Source organism: Artemia sp. Qi Xiang Cuo, chromosome 17, assembly GCF_049724085.1.
Source record: "Artemia sp. Qi Xiang Cuo chromosome 17, ASM4972408v1, whole genome shotgun sequence".
NCBI classification, from domain to species: Eukaryota; Metazoa; Arthropoda; class Branchiopoda; order Anostraca; family Artemiidae; genus Artemia; species Artemia sp. Qi Xiang Cuo.
In genome coordinates, this window is record NC_142810.1 from 39,954,722 (window position 1) to 39,974,132 (window position 19,411).

Sequence of the window (19,411 nt, forward strand, 5' to 3'; positions counted from 1 at the left end):
CTTTAATGGAATGTGTGGGTTTGGCGTGGATGGAGAGAGCATTAGGTGTGCATTTTAACCTATGTCACATCATTCTGGTGTACGCAGACCATGCTTGGGCGCCTTCATTACAAGGGGTAGAATCTTTTTTCTGGAAGCTGGAGTCGGTTATTCTGGGTTACTGGGATATTCGTTTCGAAAATGTATTGAAAATGCTAGGGTTGTTTTAGCACCAACAACGGTGCGAGACACTGACAATGATTTCTGGAAACTGAACTTCCGCCGGGAACTAAAAAGCAAAATATGTTACTTATGGTTCATCGTTTTTTGTTTTTTTTTACATGTCTGTCTACCTATCTTCGCTAAAACTGATGATGTCTGCGGTTTGTCCAATAAGTGGCTTCCGTGGAAAGTCCGAGACTCGATATTCGTACTCCTTTTGTTGTGCTGAGAAACATTTTTTTTTCTTTTTTTCTTTTTTTTTGCTCAAGAAATACAATAATAATATGTAGTTCTCAAAAGACTGCTGATACTGAATTTAAAAAAAAACATCCTGTATGTTTTTATAAACTATTGGTGTTTATTGTTATTTAACAAAAATTTTTTATTTACGAAATGTTGGGGTTTTTATCAAAAAATATTAATGGTCTGAGAGGATTATTCTTGTGCTACTTTTTGTACTGAATAACTGAAAATTATCATATTTTTTTTCTTGGACCTACAATTTTTCTGTAATGATTTTTTCTATTAAAACACCAAAACTTAATTTAGTGGTTCGTGAAAGATTTGATTTTATGTTGAATTAGCAAACAAAAATGAATTTTAAATAATTTTAAATAATTAGTTGCTATTTCTTAAAATCCAAAACGTGAACGATAGAACAATAATAATTAAAATGTAAAAAAGGAACAATAATAATAGTCTGAATTATACTTAAAAAGAAATCTATCTATTTTTCCTATTTTGTCAAGGACTAAAATAAATAGTTCTAAAAGTGCTTTTATTGTTTAAGTAGAAAACAGAATCACACGCATTGTCCGTAGTTTTTGTACTATGATTTTGCCTAGTATTTTGCATAAAATACTAAATTTCAAGTATTTTTCTTTTTCTGTAATCTGATTATATTTCCGAACTTGTCCTAAAAAAGTAAGATGCATTATTCAACTTCAGAATACGCATAGAATGGATTGTCATCCACGTTTTTAGAAGAACCACTTTTCTTCTTCCGGTGAGATGTTATCTTCGAAGCTGTGCTCAAATTGATATTTCACCTTTTATTCTTTTAGTTTCAGATCTATTTTGCTGCAAAAAATATAGTTTTGATTGTTTCATTAAATAAAAAACATTTCGGCCTTAATCACCCAAACTTTGCGATAATGAATATCTAAGAAACTTTATAGGTTTATTCGAAGACCATACTGCCTTTCTATGACGTACAAATCACAGTTTAGTAGGTAGGAATCCTTTTATTAGCCAGTGAAAACAATAACAAAATCTTTGGATATTTCGGTCACATACACAGTGGCCGTCCTCAGTAGATATACAGACGATAAACGTCCTCAGCAGTTTATCTGCTGAAGACGGCTACTGTGTATGTGACTGAAATATCCAGAGATTTTGTTATTCTTTTCACTGTCTATTAAAAGGATGTATCCCTATTGAACTGTCTCTAGGCGTGAAGAAACTTTACACCTGAATTAAGCGTAAAACTGGTATCAAAAAGTATTCAATTTATTGCAATCAACGTTATCAAAGTTCAATTTGGACTTACTTAGCTTGAAAAAAAATCAGGTCAGACGTATTTTATTTGGTTAAAAGGCTTTATGTCAAACAGTAGAGTAGTAGTATACAAGGCTGTACCCAAAGGGGATGGGTTAAAGGGTTTGACCCCCCCCCCCCCCGAAATGTTTGTCTGCTCGTAAGAACGTAACAAAAATACATATAAACAAAATTTTTATGCGTTTTTTAGGTTTAAAAAAAAAATATATATATATCATGAGCTTCTTCCAGAAGAAAATAATTTTTCTATCACTTTGAATGATCTGGCCTCTGCACCATATGTAAACTTAAATAAATTTTTGTATTAAGAACAGAACGAACCAAAGGTGTGAATGAAATCGTTGTATATCGATAATGAATATTTTGATGAGATGGATGTCCCATCTATGAAGATGAGGCCAGAGAATTAATCTCATTATTCTCCAAAACCCAATATGCTTCTGTTTAATTATTTTTTTTTTCTTCAGTGATAGACCAACATTTCACACTTCCTTCAAAAAGGTCCTTCGACAGTATTCTGTTCGTAAGAAAAACTTTCCAAACCCTGTAGACAAGTCATTTTTTTTTTACAGATGTCAGAAAAAGACCATAATGGTTAACTTGAAGATGAAATAAAAAAAAAAGCTATTTTATTTGTTTGATTATCTTAAAAAAAACAACTCTGGGATCAAGGCTGTATCCAGGGGGTACGAGATTTTACCCCTCCCCCCCCCCCCAGAAAAATGTCTGACTCGTAAAACCGTGACGAAAATGTATGCAAACGAATTTTTGATCCTTTTTTAAAGTTTTTTTATTGAACCCTCCCCCCCCCCCCACAAAAATTCTAGATACACCCTTTTCTGGGATATATTACCTCACAAATGAAAAGGTCCGAAATAACATATTTCTAAAAATCTACTACTACTAACAGCTGTCTGCAGCACCAAGCCGCCTGAGACCAACACAGCTACGTACGCTCCTCCTCCATCCCTATCTATTCAAAGCCTCCCTTTTTACACCCGCCCATGAAGTTCCCATTTCCTTTAAATCTTTCTTTATGACGTCCTCCCGCCACAGACGAGGACGACCTGATTTCCGTTTAGCCCTAGACGGTTGGCCGAAAAGAACAATCTTGGCCGAAAAATCACTTCAAAATATTTTTTTTTTAATGCAATCTCTAATTTAACTTGCCTGATAGAAAGTAAATAGTTATTACATTAGACTACACTAGCCAAAGTATTAGCATTTTTTTTTATATATCGTTTCAATATTGGCTGTTGTCAAACCAATTTTAATTTTAACAATGTAAACTAGAAAATGGTCCAATCAAAATTAACATATTACTCGTATTATTAATTAGATGAATTATTATCAATAATTAGTTGATTCGTTGAACTTTCGGTACTATTCTTGAGACGCAGAAAAGTGTTCATTTTGTTTATCTCATTTATTTACTTTTAACAAAAAACGGAGTGTGCAAATTGTTTGTCTCGTTTTGCTTGTGATGTTTTTAACTATAAAATACCTGTTTGATTTTCCTGCAGGATTCGCCGTCCTCTGCAGCTGTGACAAAAGGAATAAGTTCATACGATATGGTAAAGGTAAGAGAGACGACTTTTCTATTCTTTTCTTAAGACCCAAATTTCGACACTATATAATTGTTATTAAGCCTAAGCCTAGAAAAACTAATAAATGAATGCATTATCAATTACAAATTTCAGTTTGGTCGTCTTCACGTGAATTGCCTTCTGCTTTTGTCGTATTACAATATTGGCACGGTTATTTGTTTTGACTTGTAAAACTGCTGAGCCACACTAAAAGATGCTCGGCTTTTTGTGAAAAGGTTGATCAAATTCAAAAGAAACGTTTATGGATGCTAAAAATCTCGCTTACTCAACTTTACTGTTTTCTTTGTCATTTGGAATTTTTCATTTTCTAGTTTTATTGCATTTTTAATAATTTCTTCTGTAAATCAATGAATTTTAGATGACATCTAGCTATTTCTGAACTTTTCAAACCTTTTTATATAATGATGAAACATTAAATACGGGTCTCAGTTCCTAGTGTGGGAAAAGCATGGTTCTAGATACTGACCCCCCTCCCAATGAAATATTGAAAAGTAGTAACCTAAAAATTCATCCGATGTCATATTTTAATCCTCACCTTTTTTCTTTATAATCCAAGATTGTTCTCCGAAACTCGAATGTAGTTACCCGATAATCAATTGGGGTAGGGAGTTTTGGGATTTTGCAAATCTTTCTGCACAATACGTATTGTACAAATATTATGTTTGTCACATAACTATTTTATTGTTAAAACAAAAATGCAACTGATTGTCGAGGAATATAATTATTATATATAATTAATTATATTAGTATATATATATAAATAATTATATTATATATAATTATATATATAATTATTATATATACTATTAATTATATATAATTTTTTAATTATATATAATATTAATAATTAATTATTTTATTGCGTAAATACAGGTGCTTCAAAAATAAACAAAAAAGATACTGAATTTTTTATGACATCTTGCTATTACTGAACTTTACAAACATTTTTTTTCTCCCGTCAACAGAAAAATAGCAAACATTGAAATATTTTCTTAACTTGAGACCTGCTGCGTAGAAATTGAGGTCAACCTGGTACCAACCACAGTAGGGTAAGAGGTACCATTTTGCATACGCCCCTAGGAATTCCTATACTATTTGCGTACGCCCCTAGGAATCTCCATGTTATTTGCCGAGACAATGGATTTGCTTGCCTTATGTTCCTTCCATTGTTATTCTATGGGACCTCTGTATGTGATTAAAAACGTCATGAAACCACGTGCTATTTGCTTATGTCCTGTTGGTACCATTCCAAACGAGTGGGGATTCCCCGCCTGTTCCTAAACATTGCAAAAAAGATAACAGTATGAACGGAGGATTCCCCGCACAAATTTGTTTCAACTCCAAGTTTTTCAACCAGTCTGGTTTTTTGAAAGCATAGTGTGTACATGTGTGTAGGCTTTGTTATTAAAAACTTGGACACTACAATCAGAATTGTTTGATCGACATTTAAAAAGGAAAAATGAGATTTGCGAATTGGAATAAAAATTTTTAACTAGAAATGGCTGAAAAGTGTTTTGGGGGAGATGGGGTGATTCTGTACTGTATGATACACATGTGATGTTTGGACAGTGTTGTCAGTTTAAAATAGTTTAACGTTCCCTTCGTTCCCCCATTTCTAAGGACAGGGAGAGGGGGGTCAATTTTGGAGGGAAAATCAAAAATGCTCATAATTGACAATAGAGCAGGATCTGCCTCATGAGCAAGGCCAAAAGGCCCGTAGTTCCCCCGTTTCTGAGGGCAGGGGAGGGGGGGGGGTAAATTGTGGATTAAAAACCAAAAATGAAAATAAACAAAATAAATCGGACTCTGACAGAAAGGCAAGACGCAGTGGTCCGTCGTTCCCCCATTTCTGAGGACAGGGGAGGGGGGGTCAATTTTGGAGGGAAAACCAAAAATACTCAGAATTGAAAATAAATGGGATCTGCCTCAAGGGCAAGACTCAGAGGCCCTTCGTTCCCCCATTTATGAGAGCAGGGGGGAGTGACAATTGGTGTGGGAACAACAAACATCCACAGACTTAAACAAATATGTTATGTATTTCAAGGGCTAGGATCAGAGGCCCGTCGTTGTCCCCTTTCTGAGGGCCGGAGAGGGCGAAGGGTCAATTTTGGAGGTAAAAACAAAAAATAATCAGAATCAAAAATAAATGGGATCTGCCTCAAGGGCAAGGCACAGAGGCTCCTCCGTCCACCATTTCTGTGGGTTCGTTCCCCCATTTCTGTGGGCAGGGGACGGAGGGGTCAATTTTGGAGGGAAAACCAAAAATACTCAGAATCGAAAATAAATGGTATCTGCCTCAAGGGGAAGGCTCAGAGGCCCTTCGTTACCCCATTTCTGAGGGCAGGGGATGGGGAGTCAATTTTGGAGGGAAAATCAAAAATGCTCAGAATCGAAAATAAATGGGATCTGCCTCAAGGGGCAAGGCTCAGAGGCCCTTCGTTCCCCCATTTCTGAGGACAGGGGAGGGGGGGGGACAATTTTGGAGGGAAAACCAAAAAAACTCAGAATCGAAAATAAATGGGATCTGCATCAAGGGGAATGCTCAGAGGCCCTTCGTTCCCCCATTTCTGAGGGCAGGGGAGGGGGGGGGTCAATTTTGGAGGGAAAACCAAAAATACTCAGAATCGAAAATAAATGGGATCTGCCCCAAGGGCAAGACTCAGAGGCCCTTCGTTCCCCCATTTCTGAGGGCAGGGGGGAGGGTCAATTTTGGAGGGAAAATCAAAAATACTCAGATTCGAAAATAAATGGGATCTGCCTCAAGGGCAAGGCTCAGAGGCCCTTCCTTCCCCCATTTCTTAGGGCAGGGGAGGGAGAGGGGTCAATTTTGGAGGTAAAACCAAAAAATACTCAGAATCGAAAATAAATGGGATCTGCCTCAAAGGCAAGGCTCAGAGGCTCCTCCGTCCACCATTTCTGAGGGTTCGTTCCCCCATTTCTGAGGGCAGGGGACGGAGGGGTCAATTTTGGAGGTAAAACCAAAAATACTCATAATCGAAAATAAATGGTATCTGCCTCAAGGGGAAGGCTCAGAGGCCCTTCGTTCCCCCATTTCTGAGGGCAGGGGATGGGGGGGGGGGTAAATGTTGGACGGAAAACCAAAAAGACTCAGAATCGAAAATAAACGGGATCTGCATCAAGGGCAAGGCTTAGAGGCCCCTCCTCACCCCTCAGAAAAAGTTTTAACAAGAAATGTCTGAAAAGTATTTTTTTGGGGGATGGAGCGATGACAGATTGGATATCTCAGACTAGTGATAGCGCTGTACCGTGGTACGAATTGCTTGTGAAAAACCCAAATGAATTAGTTGAAAATAAAGTTTTAACAAGAAATGTCTGAAGAGTATTTTTTTGGGGGGTGGGGGCGATGACAGAGTGGATGTCTTAGACTAGTTATAGTGCTGTACTCTGGCAAGAATTGCTTTTGAAAACCCGGATGAATTAGTTGAAAATAAAGTTTTAACAAGAAATGTCTGAAAAGTATTTTTTTTTGGGGGGGGGGGGGGTGAGGACGATGACAGAGTGGATGTCTTAGACTAGTTATATTGCTGTACCGTGGTAAAAATTGCTTGTGAAAAACCCTGATGAATTTGTTGAAAATAAAGTTTTAACAAGAAATGTCTGAAAAGTATTTTTTTGGGGGATTGGACGATGACAGAGTGGATGTCTTAGACTAGTGATAGTGCTTTACTGTGGTACGAATTGCTTTCGAAAACCCGGATGAATTAGTTGAAATAAAGTTTTAACAAGAAATGTCTGAAAAGTATTTTTTTTTGGGGGTGGGGGCGATGACAGAGTGGTTTTCTTAGACTAGTTATAGTGCTGTACTCTAGCATGAATTGCTTTCGAAAACCCGGATGAATTAGTTCAAATAAAGTTTTAAAAAGAAATGCTTTCGAAAACCCGGATGAATTAGTTGAAATAAAGTTTTAACAATAAATGTCTGAAAAGTTTTTTTTTGGGGGGTGGGGGCGATGACAGAGGGAGTGCTGTACTCTGGCATGAATTGCTTTCGAAAACCCGGATGAATTAGTTCAAATAAATTTTTAAAAAGAAATGTCTGAAAAGTATTTTTTTGGGGGGTGGGGGCGATGACAGAGTGGATGTCTTAGACTAGTTATAGTAATGTACTCTGGCATGAATTGCTTTCGAAAACCCGGATGAATTAGTTGAAAATAAACTTTGAGCAAGAAATGTCTGAAAAGTTTTTTTTTGGGGGGATGAGGGCGATGACAGAGTGGATGTCTTAGACTAGTGATAGTGCTGTACTGTGGTACGAATTGCTTGTGAGAAACCCGGATGAATTAGTTGAAAATAAAGTTTTAATAAGAAATGTCTGAAAAGTATTTTTTTGGGGGATGGGACGATGACAGAGTGGATATCTTAGACTAGTGATAGTGCTGTACTGTGGTACGAATTGCTTTCGAAAACCCGGATGAATTAGTTGAAAATAAAGTTTTAACAAGAAATTTCTGAAGTTTTTTTTTTTTTTGTTAAACACAATTGGCTTAAATAAAAGCGGAACTATTAAAATCACAAATAAAGGTCAGTAAATAATTCCTTTTTTTTTTTGTTAAACACGATTGGCTGAAATAAAAGCGGAACTTTTAAAATCACAACAACTAAAGGTCAGTAAATAATTCCTTTGTTGTTTTTTTTTTTAAACACGAGCTATTGTAGAAAATAATTTCAAAGTACCAAGTCCCATGATAGTTACTCTTTTGTAGAAAATAATTTCAAAGTACCAAGTCACATTATAGTTACGCTATTTTAGAAAATAATTTCAAAGTACCAAGTCACATTATAGTTACGCTATTGTAGAAAATAATTTCAAAGTACCAAGTCACATGATAGTTACGATATTATAGAAAATAATTTCAAAGTACCAAGTCACATTATAGTTATGATATTGTAGAAAATAATTTCAAAGTACCAAGTAACATGATAGTTACGCTATTGTAGAAAATAATTTCAAAGTACCAATTCACATGATAGTTAAGCTTTTGTAGAAAATAATTTCAAAGTACCAAATCACATTGTAGTTACGCTATTATATAAAATAATTTCAATGTACCAAGTCCATTGATAGTTACGCTATTATAGAAAATAATTTCAAAGTACCAAGTCACATGATAGTTGCGCTATTGTAGAAAATAATTTCAAAGTACCATGTCACATTATAGTTACGCTATTGTAGAAAATAATTTCAAAGTACCAATCACATGATAGTTACGCTTTTGTAGAAAATAATTTCAAAGTACCAAGTCACATTATAGTTACGCTATTGTAGAAAATAATTTCAAAGTACCAAGTCTTTGATAACTATCATGTGACTTGGTACTTTGAAATTATTTTCTATAATAGCGTAACTATCATGTGACTTGGTACTTTGAAATTATTTTCAACAATAGCGTAACTATTATGTGACTTTTTACTTTGAAATTATTTTATACTATATCTTAACTATCAAGTGACTTGGTATTTTTAAATTATTTTCTACAATAACGTAACTATCATGTGACTTAGTACTTTGAAATTATTTTCTATAAAAGCGTAACTATCATGTGACTTGGTACTTTGAAATTATTTTCTATAATATCGTAACTATCATGTGAGTTGGTACTTTGAAATTATTTTCTACAAAAGCGTAACTATCATGTGACTTGGTACTTTGAAATTATTATATACAATAGCGTAACTATCATGTGAGTTGGTACTTTGAAATTATTTTCTATAATAGCGTAACTATCCTGTAACTTGGTACTTTGAAACTATTTTCTATAATAGCATAACTATCATGTGACTTGGTACTTTGCAATTATTTTCTATAATAGCGTAACTATCATGTGACTTGGTACTTTGAAATTATTTTCTACAAAAGCGTAACTATCATGTGACTTGGTACTTTGAAATTATTTTCTACAATAGCGTAACTATCATGTGACATGGTACTTTGAAATTATTTTCTATAATAACGTAACTATAATGTGATTTGGTACTTTGAAATTATTTTCTACAAAAGCGTAACTATCATGTGACTTGGTACTTTGAAATTATTTTCTATAATACCGTAACTATCATGTGACTTGGTACTTTGAAATTATTTTCTATAATAGCTTAACTATAATGTTACTTGGGACTTTGAATTTATTTTCTACAATAGCGTAACTATCAAGTGAAATGGAAATTTGAAATTAATTTCTAAAATATCGTAAGTATCATGTGAGTTGGTACTTTGAAATTATTTTCTAAAAAAGCGTAACTATCATGTGACTTGGTACTTTGAAATTATTTTCTACAATAGTTTTAACTATCAGGTGACATGGCCCTTTGAAATTATTTTCTACAAAAGCGTAACTATCATGTGACTTGGTACTTTGAAATTATTTTCTACAATAGCGTAACTATAATATTACTTGGTACTTTGAAATTATTTTCTAAAATAGCGTAACTATCATGTGACTTGGTACTTTGAAATTATTTTCTACAAAAGCCTAACTATCATGTGACATGGTACTTTGAAATTATTTTCTACAATAGCGTAACTATCATGTGACTTGGTAATTTGATATTATTTTCTAAAATAGCGTAAATATCATGTGATTTTGTACTTTGAAATTATTTTCTACGATGGCGTAACTATCATGTAACTTGGAACTTTTATATTATATTCTAAAATAGCGTAACTATCATGTGATTTGGTACTTTGAAATTATTTTCTACAATAGCGTAACTATAATGTGATTTGGTACTTTGAAATTATTTTCTACAATAGTGTAACTATCATGTAACTTGGTACTTTAAAATTATTTTCTATAATAGCATAACTATCATGTGACTTGCTACTTTGAAATAATTTTCTACAATAGCTCGTGTTTAAAAAAAAAAAAAAACAAAGGAATTATTTACTGACATTTAGTTGTTGTGATTTTAAAAGTTCTGGTTTTATTTCAGCCAATCGTGTTTAACAAAAAAAAAAAAAAAAAAAAAAAACAGGAATTATTTACTGAACTTGAGTTGTGATTTTAAAAGTTCCGCTTTTATTTAAGCCAATTGTGTTTAACAAAAAAAAAACTTCAGACATTTCTTGTTAAAACTTTATTTTCAACTAATTCATCCGGGTTTTCGAAAGCAATTCGTACCACAGTACAGCACTATCACTAGTCTAAGACATCCACTCTGTCATCGTCCCATCCCCCAAAAAAATACTTTTCAGACATTTCTTGTTAAAACTTTATTTTCAACTAATTCATCCGGGTTTTTCACAAGCAATTTGTACCACAGTACAGCACTATAACTAGTCTAAGACATCCACTCTGTCATCGTCCCCACCCCCCCAAAAAATACTTTTCAGACATTTCTTGTTAAAACTTTATTTTCAACTAATTCATCCGGGTTTTCGAAAGCAATTCATGCCAGAGTACAGCACTATAACTAGTCTAAGACATCCACTCTGTCATCGCCCCCACCCCCCCCCAAAAAATACTTTTCAGACATTTCTTGTTAAAACTTTATTTCAACTAATTCATCCGGGTTTTCGAAAGCAATTCATGCCAGAGTAAAGCACTCCCTCTGTCATCGCCCCCACTCCCCAAAAAAAATACTTTTCAGACATTTCTTGTTAAAACTTTATTTCAACTAATTCATCAGGGTTTTCGAAAGTATTTCTTGCTAAAACATTATTTCAACTAATTCATCCGGGTTTTCGAAAGCAATTTATGCCAGAGTACAGCACTATAACTAGTCTAAGACATCCACTCTGTCATCGCCCCCACCCCCAAAAAAAAATACTTTTCAGACATTTCTTGTTAAAAACTTTATTTCAACTAATTCATCCGGGTTTTCGAAAGCAATTCGTACCACAGTACAGCACTATCACTAGTCTAAGACATCCACTCTGTCATCGCCCCATCCCCCAAAAAAATACTTTTCAGACATTTCTTGTTAAAACTTTATTTTAAACTACTTCATCCGGGTTTTTCACAAGCAATTGGTACCACAGTACAGCACTATAACTAGTCTAAGACATCCACTCTGTCATCGCCCTCACCCCCCCCCCCAAAAAAAAAAACAAAAACTTTTCAGACATTTCTTGTTAAAACTTTATTTTCAACTAATTCATCCGGGTTTTCGAAAGCAATTCATGCCAGAGTACAGCACTATAACTAGTCTAAGACATCCGCTCTGTCATCGCCCCCACCCCCCAAAAAAAAACTTTTCAGACATTTCTTGTTAAAAGTTTATTTTCAACGAATTCATTTGGGTTTTTCACAAGCAATTCGTACCACGGTACAGCACTATCACTAGTCTGAGACATCCAATCTGTCATCGCTCCATCCCCCCCAAAAAGTATACTTTTCAGACATTTTTTATTAAAACTTTTTCTGAGATGGAAGGAGGGGCCTCTCAGCCTTGCCCTTGTGGCAGATCCCGTTTTTTTTTGATTCTGTGTATTTTTTTTTTTCCTTCAAAAATTGACCCCCCCCCCCCTCCCCCGCCCTTACAAATGGGGGAATTATGGGCCTCTGAGCCTTGTCCCGTGAGGCAGATCCCATTTATTTTTGATTCTGAGCATTCTATATTTTCCTCCAATATTGACTCCCCCTCCCCTGCCCTCAGAAATGGGGGAACGAAGGACTTCTGAACCTTACCCTTGAGCCAGATCCCATTTATTTTCGACTCTGAGTATTTTTGGTTTTCGATCCAAAATTGACCCCCCCCGTCCCCGGCCCGCAGAAATGGGGGAACGAACCCACAGAAAATGAGGAAGGAGGGGCCTCAGAGCCTTGACCGTGAGGCAGTTCCCATTTATTTTCCATTCTGAGTTTTTTTTTTTTTTTCCTTCAAAATTTACCCGTCTCCCTCCCCTGCCCTCAGAAATGGGGGAACGAAGGGCCTCTGAGCCTCGCCCTTGAGACAGATCCCATTTATTTTCGATTCTGAGTATCTTTTGTTTTCCCACCAAAATTGACCCCCCCCTGCTCTCAGAAATGGGGGAACGAAGGGCCTCTGAGCCTTGCCCTTGAGGCAGATCCAGTTTATTTTCAATTCTGATAATTTTTGTAGTTCCCTCAAAAATTGACCCCCCCTCCCCTGCCCTCAGAAATGGGGGATCGTAGGGCCTCTGAGCCTTCCCCGTGAGGCGGATCCCATTTATTTTCGCTTCTGAGTATTTTTTGTTTTCCCTCCAAAATTGACCCCCCCCTCCCCTGCCCTCAGTAATGGGTGAACGAAGGGCCTCTGAGCCTTCCCCTTGAGGCAGATCACGCTTTATTTTCGATTCTGAGTATTTTTGAATGCGAATATAGAAGTTCATTACGTAAATTAATTCGTAAGTTAAGTCAGAACAAAATTTAGAGAAAGCTAATTAGCCAAAAAAAGGAAAATTAATATGCGAATTTCGTTTTAATTATTCATGTACGGTGAGCCAAAATCAAAGCTGCATTAATTCAAAAACGGTCAGAAATTAACTTAAAAAAAAGAAGTTTTTTTTTTAACTGAAAGTAAGGAGCGACATTAAAACTTAAAACGAACAGAAATTATTCCGTATATGAAAGGGTCTGTCCCCTCCTCAACGCCTCGCTCTTTACGCTAAAGTTCGACTCTGTGTCACAACTTCATTTTTTAAAACAATAAAACACTTTAGCGTAAAGAGCTAGGCGTTGAGGAGGGGACAGCCCCTTTCATATACGGAATAATTTTATCTCAGAAGAGATTACTTACAAAAAACTGGATTTTGATCCCACGAAAAATGCACGGAAGAAACACGACATGAATTAGAAGTACTCAAAAACAACTTACAAATAACCCCTCAAATTTATAATAAATTTTTCCCTTGAGGTTGTTCAACACTGAAAATTTGTGGTTTGCCTAAGATCATAAGAATAATGCTCTTCGCCCTATTGACTCACCGTTTTCTAAATTAGGAAAATCGTTGTCAACAGCATTTCTTCCGCTTTTGGGGACTCAGATCTTATTTAAAAAATTAAGTTGATGTTGTAAACAAATTAAAAATCGTCACGTAGACAACAATACAATTCTCGGTAGTTTTGATGTTGTATCTATGTACACAAATTGTGATGTTAAAAAATGTGAATTTATATTAAAAAATAAAATAAAAAAATTCTGAATTGATAGAAGATGCAACTTTGGCAAGCACGGACGTCGAAGTCAATATGAAATTGGTCTTGTTGGTAAACAAGTATTCCTTTTACTTCGGTTTTAGAGGAGAATTTTATCGACATGTCTTCGGTTTAGCAATGAGCGCTCCTTTAAGTCCAGTCCTGGCTAATTTATTTTTGAATTCTATAGAAATGGCCGCTATTCAGTGTTTTCGCCTGTCTCCTTGTTTCTGGGGTAGGTTTATGGACGATGTTTTATGCTTTTGGGAACATGGATTGGACTTCTTAAATTTGTTGCTAGACCATTTAAACAGGTTTGACAAAAATATTAAATTTACTCTAGAGCTAGAAAAACAATATAGGCTACCCTTTTTAGATATTTTATTAATAAAGAGTCATAATGGTTTATGTTTTTTGAATTTATAGAAAACCAACTCAAAATGACAAGTAATTAAATTTTCGTTCATCTCACCCAATTTCAGTAAAAAAGGGAACAGTCATATCATTGTTGATAGGGTTTTTAAAATTTGCTCCTTGGAGTATATTGATAGCGGTATATTTTATTTGCAACGGGTATCCTGTAAAATTTGTAAATGAAATAATGCAGAAAATGCAGATTAAGCATAAACAAGGTAATAAAAACGAAGGTTCTCAGCTTTTGGACCCTACAATTTCCAATGGATACGGTTCATTACCACCTTGCATGCGAGGGGAGAAAATTAAACGGACTTTACTGGATCATAATATTTCAACTTGTTTCAAATCAATCAGATCATTGAGTAACTGTCTAAATTCTGGAAAAGATGTAACACGTAATATTTTGTCAATTGGAGTACATAGCATCCCTCATGGTCGCCCATAAGCTGAATTCCAGGGGGGGGGCAAACTGCCCCCCCCCCCATATGGGCGCACATGGCATCCCTTGCTCTTGCAGGAAATTTTACATTTGTCGAACATACGAGCAGTTTGTAGAACGATTTATTGAGCACCGGAATTCAATAGATAATGCTCTAAAATTTAGAAAACATCCCGAAAGTTTCACTTCAGCTTTAGCAGAACATATATTTTCAATTCGGACCATTTTATGCAGGTCGAGGAGGCAACAGCCATTTCCAATGATGAAGGTTTCACTCGATGGGCTCTTGAAGCATTAGAAATAAAAAACATATTTTTGCAGGTTTATCAATTAATAGACATACTGGAATTATAAATATTAATCCTATTTATGATGTTATTTTAGAAAATGAACCCATATTTAACAATAAAGTATTGCAAAATGTCTCAGGGGTTAGTTTAAATAACAAACCTAAGCGAATAGTAGCATCAAAAGCTTTGCATAAAAGTATGTCGCAATAACTTATTCCTTGTTCATTTGCCATTTTGAAATGTTCAATCCAGTTTCTTTTGCGAGTTGGTTTCATGGATGTAGCTTCAAATTATAAATGCTAAATAATGGTATATTATATATTTTTAGGTTAGTCTATTTTAGTTTTATATATATTTTTGAGTTTTAGTTTTTTTCTTTCTACGCTGAAGACGTCTTGTTAGATAAGGGCGAAATATTCGTTTTTGTTTTTGTTTTTCTTCGTTTTCATTTACGGGCCATGGACCCGTTTGTAGTCTTTATTTCTTTGTGTTTTTTATCTCAACCTTTCTTTGAATAAAACTAGTTTATGTAGGTACGTACATTTAGGCCCCAGAAAAGTTTTACTAGTGGGAATTGTTAAGGAATGATTGAGCCAAAATGTTCAGCAATAAGTCGGAAAAAAACATTGTCTATATAGTGATCCAAAATATCTTGTAGGAATCCTTAAGACTTTTCTTCCATACATCATCAATTAATTGCTTAAAATAGTTCACAGTGGGCTTTGTAATATGGTTCTTGTTTTATCCCTCCGAGGCTCACTAGAGAACAGTCAGACATAATGGAACAAACGCAATATAAAAATCTTTTCTTACAACACCTAAACCTAAAATGATAAACATTAACCTAAGTTACTTATTTTGAGTGGAGTGATATATTTAAGCTGATGGGCGTAGGGAGGGGGGGGGGGGGTGGGGGCAGCTGCTCCCCCCTTTACATTCAATTTTATGTCAGATCTGGCTTAAAAATCAGGGGGTTGTAAACACAGTTGGTAAAAGGCCCTCAATCCCACTATCAACTGCCCCCCCCCCTAGATCGTCTGCTGGATATACCCATGTGTAAGCTTATGACATCATCGTTTTATTAGTTGGATCTCTATTATTTTCTAAACCTACTGTTTTTTCTCTCTTAATTACCTTATTTTCCTTTCTACCTGTTATCATTCTACTATGGAAAGACCTGAACAGAATGTTACGAAAAAGATTGCCCCTGCAAAAAAAAATGCCTGTCGGTTTGAATCGCCTTAAAACAATTTATAATACATATAATTTAGGACTTGCATAAATTAGGGTGTGATCTTAAGAGAATTTTATCTATAATTCTTTATAAAGTTTAAGCAGCCATTTTTTTCTAAGCAGTTTTAATTATTTATACCGTGCCACTAATAGAGGTAATTGATTAAAGTAAAAAAATTTACAGTTTTATTAAGAGCCTGAGATGTGTTGTTGAAAAACTTCCATTTTGTAAGTGAAGAAGAAATGATACATTTACGCTGACACCGGAGGATTAAGTAACGATAATTTATTTTCGTTTAAATTTTTAACTCATAAGTAAGTTAACTTCCTTTCGCTTAAAACCTTCAAAAATGTTCTTTATTTTATTTACTCCTTAGTAATTTTTTATATTTTTAATGGCGTTCAAAATTACAACCATTGTTCTTTATGTAGATGGTGCGCATTTATTGAATCTATTTAATCTAACACGAATATGCAGGCCTCCCACGGCGTCATTAAAGTAATAAAGTTTTTCGTGAAATTGCACAACATAAAATCTGTCCTGCTCACGCAAGAATTTCACCTTTTTGACTTAACAGCGATTTTTCATGGCAAATTACTGAACTAATCAGACGTGGAGCCGCGAAAACCATCTTCTTCGGCATTCTTTTTCTTTTAATAAGTCCTAGATGAAAACATTTTTTTTATCTATTCCTTATTCTTTTACCAAACGAAATATTTAAACAAGTATGCGTTATATATATGTAGTCTTCCGCTATTATAATATAAGTCTTCTGCTATTTGCTAAAGTTTGCGGACTTTCTTGAAAAAGTTACATAAAGTTCAATTTTTTTCCGACAGCAATAAAGTCAACAAAGTTATGGGAAGAAAACGGTTTCTTAACTTTGCAGATAGATTTCTTAACTTTATGGAAGCCGTGGGAGCACCGCAGAAGTGTATGGTGGCCGTTGTTATCATGTATAAGACGCCCTCTATACGACTGATTCATGTTGAGATATGAATCAGAAATAGTGCATAATATTTGATTTTAAGGTGATATTATTCATAATGGTGATAGACATGAAATTCCCAAGTTAAAATATTATAACTAAGAAATTTACCATTATTGCTGATTTATCTGGTTACATTCTATTGGAGTTAAATATTCCATAAGAAGTCCATAAAATGGCTGGTAAAAGTTCATAAGAGGAGCTTATCACTGCCTCAAAAAGCTGTTCTGTCCTGCGAATGAGATTTTATAGGAACCTGGAGAATTTGTTTTCTAAGTTTCTACCTCAGAATCTCTTACATACCTTACTTTTAACTTTTTTTTTTTTTTTTTTTTTTTTTTTTATTAAAAATTTATTATTTTCCAGTTCATACAGCATTGAAAATGAAAATAAAAACTACACTGAAAAAAAATCTTGAACTGATGGATCTGTCAGGTTCAGGTAGAGTTACATAAATTTTTATAAAAAAAAAAACAACTCATGGCGAAAAAAAGTCGAAATAACGCAAGAAGTTGCTTGAAAAAGCGACCGGTTGGATATCATGCATGCCAAATCATCAAACCAATTAAAATGAAAAAAGGGGATAACAATAATAATAACAAAAAATAATGATAAATATATAATGGCACAAAATATAAAATAAAAATAAAATATCTACAAAAAAAAAAAAAAAAAAAAAAAAAAAAAAAAAAAAAAAAAGAGCCTTCTCTCGAACCATTAACACTACCAAATTCCTGAAAAGAAATGATTTTTAATACGGGTTTTAAGTTGCGGCACACTTTCAGCTTGACGAACAGAATCTGGGAACGAATTCCAAACTGACGGGCCCATGTGTCTGGTCACTTGACTCGCTCTGGTTGTGTTCCGTGGCTCAGATGCAAGACTATCCGCACTCCTAGTCGAATAATCGTGATAAAACGAATTAGGCCTAAAAATATTCATAAAAAAATCCGGTGCAAAACCATTCAGACACTGAAATACAAAAACTCCAATTTGATAATCCCTTATTTCACCAACCTTTAAAATTTTAAACTTTCTAAAAAGTGATTCAGTGCTATCAACACCACGATCATACCTTCCAATCAACCTTATAGCCTTATTCTGCAGAACTTGAACTCTTCTAAAATTGCAACTAAAATTACTCGCCCAAATCAAACAACCATAATTTATATAAGGCGCTATTATGGAAAAATACAATAAAAGCAGAATTTTTAAAGGTAAAAAATTTTGAAAACGGTTCAGAACTCCAAGGCCTCGCGCCAGCTTGCATGCTATAATGTCGCAGTGTTTTCTCCAACTCAAGTTTCGATCCAGGATGAATCCCAGATATCGGATCTCTTCAACTTGTGATAGCGGTAGGCCATTGTAAATAATGACACCAGGGAGAGTGGGAGCAGAACCAGTCCTCGTAAACATCATAAAATTAGTTTTTAATGCATTGACGCTAAGAAGGCTAGCACAAACAAATTCATGTAGGCCATCCAGCGCCTTATTAGCCTTGAACAAGAGCTCTTGCAGCGACTTTGCTGCAATCACTAAAGCCGTGTAGTCAGCAAAAGAAGTAACTGAAGCTCCGGGAATGTAGAATCTCATTGTGTCTACAAATATCAGGTACAGGAGAGGGCCAAGAACTGTGCCCTGTGGAACACCACACTTTATGGGAAACGGCTGAGAAGATTTGTTACTCAAAGTCACTCGTAGCTTCCTTTCACTTAAATACGATTCAAACCAATTTAAAACACTACCCTTTATGCCTAAATAACACAGCCTTTCTTATAAAATCTTAAAATCAACAGTGTCGAAAGCTTTTCTAAAATCAATAAAAACGCCCATGCACTGCTCGCCATTCTCAAGTGCTGAGTTGATATTTTCCAGAAGATGCTGGACTGCCTGCGTCGTCGAATGTCCTTTCCGGAAGCCAAATTGACCATCGTGTAAAACACTAATTTTCATCAGATACTCATAAAGCCGGTGATGAACAATCTTTTCATAAACTTTTGAATAAATCGGGAGAATTGATATTGGTCTCCAATTAGATATATCAGTTTTGACTCCACCTTTGTGCAACGGTACAACTTTAGCTATTTTAAGCGCACTCGGAAACATCCCCTTTTCCATAGAAATATTGATAAGGTATACGAGGACAGGAAGCAAATAAACCAGAACCGACTTGAGCGTTCTAAGGTTCATTCCATCAACTCCTGCACTGTTTGACTTAATCGTGCTAACAATTTTGCGTACCTCTTCTTCAGTACAAGGCTGGAAATGCATTTCGAAACCTCTTCCTCGCTCATCCACAAAACTGCTTGATTCGAAAACATGGGAGCTCCTTGCTTCTTCTTGAATCTTGCAGCCAATTTCAGAGAAATATTGTCCAAATGCGTTGCAGATTTCCTCAGTTTCTTCCAAGGTCCTATTATTTAGTATAATTTTTGGCTCCGATGGCTTCATAGGGCCTTTTAGAAGATCATTCACAACTTGCCATGTTGCTTTGGGGTTACCTTTACTTTCTTCAAATACATTTGTAAAATATGCCTTCTTTTTTTCCTTCTTAGGGCAT

General features: G+C 35.1%; 1 protein-coding gene across 3 annotated transcripts in view; it reads left to right on the forward strand.

The window, feature by feature from the left end:
• Positions 1–19,411, forward strand: part of LOC148942191 (uncharacterized) — a 131,422-nt gene that overhangs the window by 65,863 nt on the left and 46,148 nt on the right. For all 3 annotated transcript variants that reach the window (XM_089103460.1, XM_089103462.1, XM_089103461.1), the window contains one exon: positions 3,282–3,338. In XM_089103460.1, the coding sequence (XP_088959586.1) occupies positions 3,282–3,338 (57 nt within the window). The remainder of the gene's footprint in view (positions 1–3,281; positions 3,339–19,411) is intronic.